This window comes from Sinocyclocheilus anshuiensis, unplaced genomic scaffold (assembly GCF_001515605.1).
Source record: "Sinocyclocheilus anshuiensis isolate Anshui unplaced genomic scaffold, SAMN03320099.WGS_v1.1 scaffold2129, whole genome shotgun sequence".
NCBI classification, from domain to species: Eukaryota; Metazoa; Chordata; class Actinopteri; order Cypriniformes; family Cyprinidae; genus Sinocyclocheilus; species Sinocyclocheilus anshuiensis.
The window spans coordinates 804,211-811,949 of record NW_015552540.1 but is presented as its reverse complement, the minus strand read 5'-3'; the positions used below and the strand labels follow the sequence as shown (position 1 = coordinate 811,949).

Here is a 7,739-nt window from a genome sequence, read left to right as displayed (position 1 = left end):
CAATAGAACTATAAAATACACCAAAAACGCAACATAATTACGAAATGAAACAATTTTATTCGTGCGCTGTAATCCAAATCTTCCGAATCCATACGACTGCGAGAAACAGACCCAAATCCAAGCCTTTATTCGGCGATATTCTTCTCCACCCCGAGCAGCGAGTCCAGTGACTGTGAGCAGCAAAGACCGCGCCGACTGATGCGCTCTTTACAAATTCAAATGGCTATAAAATGGGTAGGTTTAGGTTTGGAGGTAGGTTAAGGGGTCTAAAAATCTAAATCGCTTATTGATAAAATGATAAAAATGCATTGATACGAATATCTTAATGATATAAAAGATACGTAAATATTTGTACGTTTTTTAGCTAAAAATACGTAGCGATTTGTACGTTTTAAACGTTGAAATACGTCTAAATTGTACGTTTTAGCATTAATAAAAACGTACAAAAATGTACGTTTTGTGCTTGTAAATGTTACGTATTAATTCCTACGTATAAACATGAGACCAGGCTGGATTTGGCCAAATATGCACAGATTCACGGAAAACGGAGTGTGAAAATGTATATCACAATCTACTTTCTGATTTTTGGGGAAAAAAAGTTTTAAGTTTCTCAGAAAAAAAATGAATATTATGTTATTCATGAATATCAAAAATGATATTCATTATTTTTTAATAGAAAAAAAAAATGAATATCAGTTAATTAAAGTCCTTTTACTCAAAGCTGGCTTATTTACTGAATTTTGTCTTAGTTGTGAGTCTTTCCTGCAATGTAGATGACTGAGCAGCAGTGTTAATTGGGCTTTTTGCAGGTCCCCAGAAATCCTCCTTAAATGGAAATTAATCTATGGACACTTTGGTGTTTTGATGTCTCTCATTCAGAAAACAGACTTTAATTGTTTTGTCTCCATCAAAGTTAAAAGGTGCCTCTATTTACAAATGCCTGTATGGCTTCTGTTTATGTTCTGAAAGACTCCCAAAAGAACACAAGATCTTGGTCACTGGATTAACAAACACATTCATGGAGGTCTTCTGCTGAAAACCCCTCATAATCAGTGTTCAGTTGAGGAGAAAGCCTGCATGATTTTCACTGCTTGACCTGACACTCTCCAACTGTCAACAGACTCTGGTGTGGGAGACACAGGACTATTGGACCTCACTATGGATGAGACTAAACAATGAAGCTGTCAGTCATCACAACAAAATTTGACAGTCTGTCAGTCACAGAAAGACAGCAGTAAGGAAGCTACATCTGACTCACAGAGCCTTTACAGGCCGGCCAAATTTCAGTCACTATTTTGTCTTTTAAGTTGCTTCCTGTCAGCACCATAATTATGGCTTAACCTGAAGCAAAGGCTGAGAAATATGACTGTTTAGGCTACAGATCATTATTTTTTAAATTAAAGGGATAGTTCACCAAAAACTGAAATTCTGTCATCATTTATTCACCTTCATGTTGATTCAAACCGGTATGACTTACTTTCTTAGAAGATATGCTGAAAAATGTTTCAATGTTTTATTTTTGTTTCTGTATTTGTGAAGGTCCAGTTCTGTTTTGGACCCCACTGACTGTCATTTGCATGGACAAAAACAGTTGAAACATTCTTCAAAATATCTTCTTTTGTTTTCTACAGAAGAAAGAACTACTGTCATACAGGGTTGGAATGACATGACGAGTAAATGACAATAATCAGAGAAAGGCTTAAGCAAAAATTGTCAAATAATTGTGTTTTTAATGATTTGGCAAATATTTTTACATCAGATGCAAAGTACAAAGATGGTCTTCTCATGTTAGAACATCACATGTTAGAACATCACATGATGGCAACCCCATATCATAAAGATCAGTATTCAGAAGAAGCTTAAAAAAATCACTTAAAAAATAAATCTATAGCAGGTGCTGAACTTATAAATAAAAAAAAAGCTTTGATCTAAGTGTAAACTTAGAATTACACTGAATTACTCTGTTAATCTATGCTCTGAACCCTGACCAACAGCATATGGATATCATATCCCTGCACACCTAGGAACTGAAAAAAAAAAATGGCAAGGATGCAGAAAACATACAATGGGATCTGATGAAAGGCCTGATTCTCTCTGGTGGCCCCAGGTCACCTTGCCTCCAGTCTGGCCTCTATACCAATGGGGGAAAAAAACAGAGGAAAAACACCCATCTACTCTGGATTCAATTAAAAGAAAAAGTCTTTCAAAAAAAAAAAATATATATTTATTTTCCAGCCGTCACCAGTGAAAATGAAATAGTTTATTGATGACAGTGCTGATAAGTATAATGTCTGCTACTATAGTTTCCATTCATTGTATTATATCTTGCAGATGATTGATGAATGAGATGAAGAGATCTTCCTCTAAGTAGAGGGGAGAGGAAGAGAAGTTAAGTGATTTTAGTGTCTTTTCTCTCTCTCTCTGTCTCTCTCTCTCTCTCACACACACACACACACACACACACACTCTCTCTCTCTATCTTTTTCTCTTTCCCACGTTCTCTGTGTGTAGACAAAAGAATGAATGATGACAGGCTACTGTAGTGTTGGAGATGATGTAAAAGCATTTTTGCACATTAATCTGCACAAGCACAAGAATGCACAGGGAATAATGTGAACCACATGTTTTTCCTAGCCTCATTTTTGGTCACTGCCTTTCACAGAAAGTGATGAAGAGTTGTGAGTGACACTGCCAGTGACTGACGTACAGTATTATTGTGAGCAGGAGAACTGTATATCACAATGTGAACAGCAATGGAGGCTCATATAAAGAGGTTCAGTTTGATCCTGGTTCACACACACAGACTTATTCACACTTTTGAACAGTAGTATAAGTATTATATAAGCAAAGCTGTTTGTCACCTGCCTCCTGCTTTGTTGAATATCAGACAAAAATCTCTTTCCTGAAAAAAAGAAGCATTGGCAGAGATCAAGCATTAAATGAACTGCTTGAACTCATTTAATTACATATAAACTCAAATAGTTACTTATATGAAACCATATAATTCGCTTATATCATGGCAACATACTGTTGCACTAATAGCAACACAGTCCAGACATCCAGAACCTTTTGATCTTATTCCGAAACGTTCTCCCAGAAGTCCTCATTTATGAATAGTCAACAAAATGAGAACCTTGCATGCATGAATCTAAAAATAGATCAGTCAGCTGACCAGCAAAGAAGAAAAGCTGAATAATACCTGTGATCATGCTGGATAATGTTACCTTTTCTAAGTTTTTTTAAACCTAAATTCTCTCCCGCAGTCATTGATCACTTTTTCCGAAGAGCTTAAATGCACATCTAAGGCATCCAGTCTGTTACTGAAACCAAACTGTCCCAGACACCAGCTGAGAACAGCTATACCCTTAAAAAAAGAAGAGAAAAAAACCTAAGGGAAAAAAGAATGAGAAAAAAGGGGGGAGTAGAAAGGTTCTAGTTTCCATTTAAAAGCCCTAACGTGGCAGACACTTTAATATTCTCTGTAATATCAGCAGGTCCTATAGAGTGGGTTTCCTGTGTGTGGATTCTTTTGCCCAGATAAATAAACCTCAGTACAGTGGCTGCAAGGGTTGTGCTGTGTCCAGGCCAGGCCTGCGCTGCTTTTGGACCACAATCAAGCTACAGGAGCCACACCACATACTGACAGAGAAGCACCAGTCTATGAGAATGTTCGTGCATCACCAAGACTAACAATTTGCCAGAGCTTGACAGAACCATGGCATAGTGGTCAGGATGCATGTTTCCTGGCTATATGAAGAGCTGTTCACAGGGATGCAGGTTTGAAGATGGCCTACGTCATTTTCTGGTCTCATTCCCCTATTTCTCTCCATTGCCTTGTCATTAAAGGCAGCATCTTTTACACATAAAGACTACATCTTCACTAAATACCTAAAACACTTACTGAAGGGGAAATGCATCAATATCTTGTAATGAAAATGTTGATGTTAAAAATAAATACACACAATGACATCTTCTGAGCGATAGCTGCAAAAATAGAAGTGCTACATCCTGTTGTTGATTTGAAGGAATCAAATAAAAAATTCTGAGGAAATTATTTTAGTAAAGCTACATGCTTGATTAAGCATGCTTGATACGTGCTACATACATAATTAATTTTTGTCAAAAAGGATGTATAACCTGACAGTGGCATACAATTCAAAACAAAGTTCCAGCTACAGCCTGCAGTTGCAATATATTCTGACAAACCTCTTAAAAACACTCAATGCCACATGCTAGGACTCTGAAATCGTGATCAGGTTAAAATCAAAACATATTGAAAGAAACATTTGAGCTAGTGATAAACCATATCTAGGGCATATCCACCACAAACCATCCATCAAAATCTAATTCATAATCAAAACCCACATCAATGCCACCAAAGAAAACTACCAATACTAATTCATTACTAAGGCCTCAGTTAAACATGCAGCTGTGTACAAGCCCACATGTGACAGACATCCTCCTCTAAACATCTGCTAACCCCTCAGTCGTCTCTCCCCTCCTTCACAAATATTTACGTGAGGAACTGCCCTGATGCTAATGAGCCTCACTGATGCCCACTGGCGAGGATTATGGGCCAGCAGATTGGCTTTTAATAAACTCCACATGCCAGAAATGCATTGCTTTGAAATGCTCTTCTGCTTAAGCTCTCATGGGCTTTATGATTTTACTGTATGTGCTGCACCGCAGGGACTGATATACATTCTGTTACACTCACAGATCAAGAGTAAAACGACCAGACATTGCTCATTTCATGCTGACTTTCCAACTGTGAGCTCTGTGGTCTGGAAAGCTCATGGAAGGGCTGCTGAGAGATGGCTAGCAGGGGATGAGCCTGGTGGCCTGCGACTGGGTTTGTGGCCAAAGTAAACTATCCGTGAGGCACGTGGCATCAGTAGACTGATATACACCACTGTCAGGCATTACTCACTAGCTCTGGAGTTCCTCACCCACAAAAAATAACCTTATTCTATAATTATTATTTCCAAAGTAGTATTCCAGGTAGAAGCATCTGAGATCACAATATTTGTTATCTTTAATCGCAATGTAAATCAGCTGCTACTAAGATCTAGGGCCAGATTAAATAACTGTTTGTGGCAGAGCAAAGCCTCTCTTGCAAACTACATGACAGATAAATAGATGCACTGTAAAAAAAAATGTTTTTAGTCTGATTCATGAACAGAATCATGTTAGTCAATTCTTTTAGTGAATCATTAAAAAGACTCCAAAACTAGGAGTCGCTAGTTTAAACCTGTCTTCACTGAATCCATCAGAGCACTTACTGAAAAGTTACTGAAAATGAGCAGCATTTTTGTGTACTGAAGGTTTGTGAAATGTAAATCAGTGTCATTACCAACTGGTTGTGAGGAACAGAGCCACCGCTAAGCCCTGCTGACATGTTTACTTACCTGCGTCTGTACTTCACTGTCGAACACAGAGCCATAAGTGATCACACTTGAGTGAATTACCTCAAGAAATGCTGAGTAATATCTGGATTAACCAACCAGTTCCATTGTTACTGGCGAAAAGTCAGAAGGCTATTAAAACATGAAATTGCTCTGTTAATTGGATGACAGTGTGAACGGCTGAATATTTAAAGGGGTCATATGATGCGATTTCAAGTTTTCCTTTCTCTTTGGAGTGTTACAAGCTGATTGTGCATAGATAAGATCCCTGAAGTTGCAAAGACTAAAGTCTCAAAACCAAAGAGATATTCTTTATCAAAGTTAAGACTCTGCCACGCCCCCCTAAAACGGCTCGTTCTAACACGCCCCCACATATCTACATCACTATGTGGAAATATTTGCATAATGCTGCCCAAATGTTCACGCAAAGAAAGAAGGCGTGGTTTCAGGTTTGTTATTAGTTTAAGTATTTGCTATTGACTGTTCAAATGCGGAGTTTTGCGCATCGTGTGTGTGCGTGCGTGCGCGAGCGAGCGTGTGAGAGAGAGAGAGAGAGCGAGAGAGAGACAGCGAGAGAGAGAGAGAGCCCGAGAGAGGGAGAGAGAGAGAGCGAGAGAGAGAGCGCGAGAGAGACACAATGCTCTGGGTCAGCTGGCCAATCAGAGCAGACTGCACTTGTCGGAAGGAGGGACTTTGTAGAAAACGAAGCGTTTGAGAGAGGCGGGGCATAGAGGACCTACAATAATGTACAGTATTTGAAAAATAATATGTTTTTTATGAACATTAAAGCATGTCAACATATTCTGTTACACCAAATACACAAAATAATGATCTTTAAAAAAGCATCATATGACCCCTTTAATGCTTCTCTATGAACAGGTTGGATTTCCTGCGGTTTTGACATCATTCCATTGCAACATTTGTCATGAGTGTGCACCGCACTTGCGATGAGCCATAGTGTATGTGAGTGCAGGTCAGTTTAGGAGTGTCACCCATTCAGACGAGTGTCTGATACAGGTCACATTTATAAGGTCATAAGCCACACCAAAAAATAAATAAAAAAATAAAAAAATCTAATTTAAAAAGAAGTTCTAGATGTGGGCCACATTTAATGTGTCCAGAGAAAGTCTAAAAGGAGTACAACAGACAGTAGTATTACAGTATTGTACTATAATGTTTACATTGCTTGACTTTATTAAAGTTGGCCTGTCACAGCTGGCTTACTGGCAGCTGGTCAAAATGAGCAACACACTAACCACAAAAAAGCATGTTTGCACATAACAACACAAATGTTATTTATATCTCTTACACATTAGCCATATATATATATATATATATATATATTCTCAATTATCATCTCGTTCATTTGGCAGATGGACAGATAGATAGAATTAAAGACCTAACATATGCCAAGAATGGACAGAAATGCAAGTTTGATTTAAATTTTCCCAGGAACTCTTGACCCATGACAGCACTGAACTGCCAAAGTCCTTGAATATTCTGTCAAGAGTGTCATTTCACAAGTGAACTTTCATCTGGCTGCTCACCAGATCTTTCCCAGACACAGGAAACTATGAACTCCCAGTATATTCCTGATAACATCGCCTTTCATTTCAAAGTATGCAAGTGCTAGGATGGAAATTGGAGCAAGGGTAAACTCCAACCATTCCACAGCCAATCCAGCATCCCCATCTATCAAGGGAGGTCAGTTTAACAGTGCCTGACACTGGAAAGCAGACGTGGGAGATGCATAGCAGTGTAGTAAGTACCATGGATGTGATGTGTGTGCATGGGATTGTATCCTATAATGCTGCACTAGGATACAATCCCATGCACACACATCACATCAATGGTACTTACTAAAGTCTCATCTCAAGTTGCAAAGTATTTTGTAGTATCAGTGGAGCATTTCCACTTTGCCTCTTTTAAATGATTTTAATTGAAAACAGGCAACACACACACAGACTCACCTGGCATCACGCTCCAGAGAATCCAGAGTAGGTGGGTCCAGTAGTACTCCATGTGCGTGTGCGTGAGGGAGACGTGAGAGAGTGTGTGTTAGTGTATGCGTGTGTGCGCGTGTGTAAGGATGGAATATCCTGACAGTGCGCTCTCCTGTACACCCGGCTCTGATTGACTCTGCTGCTCCTCAAAACACTATATCTGAGGCAAGGAGGAGGGGACTGTGGCCAAGCTAAAAGGAGGTGCTCATTCAGCCAACAGACAGATCTTCTCTCTTTTTCTTTCTCACTCACTTCCTCCCTGCCTATTTTTGTCTCTTCATCTGTCTATCCATCTATGCTTGATTTGGGTCATCCTGTTATGAGCTCATGC

General features: G+C 39.0%; 1 protein-coding gene across 1 annotated transcript in view; it reads right to left on the bottom strand.

Moving 5' to 3' along the window:
* Window positions 1-7,518, bottom strand: part of LOC107663942 (integrin alpha-11-like) — a 40,897-nt gene extending 33,379 nt beyond the window's left edge. The window contains exon 1 of the mRNA XM_016454354.1: window positions 7,376-7,518. Within this exon, the coding sequence (XP_016309840.1) occupies window positions 7,376-7,427 (52 nt within the window). The 5' untranslated portion in view covers window positions 7,428-7,518. The remainder of the gene's footprint in view (window positions 1-7,375) is intronic.
* Window positions 7,519-7,739: the final 221 nt, after the last annotated feature.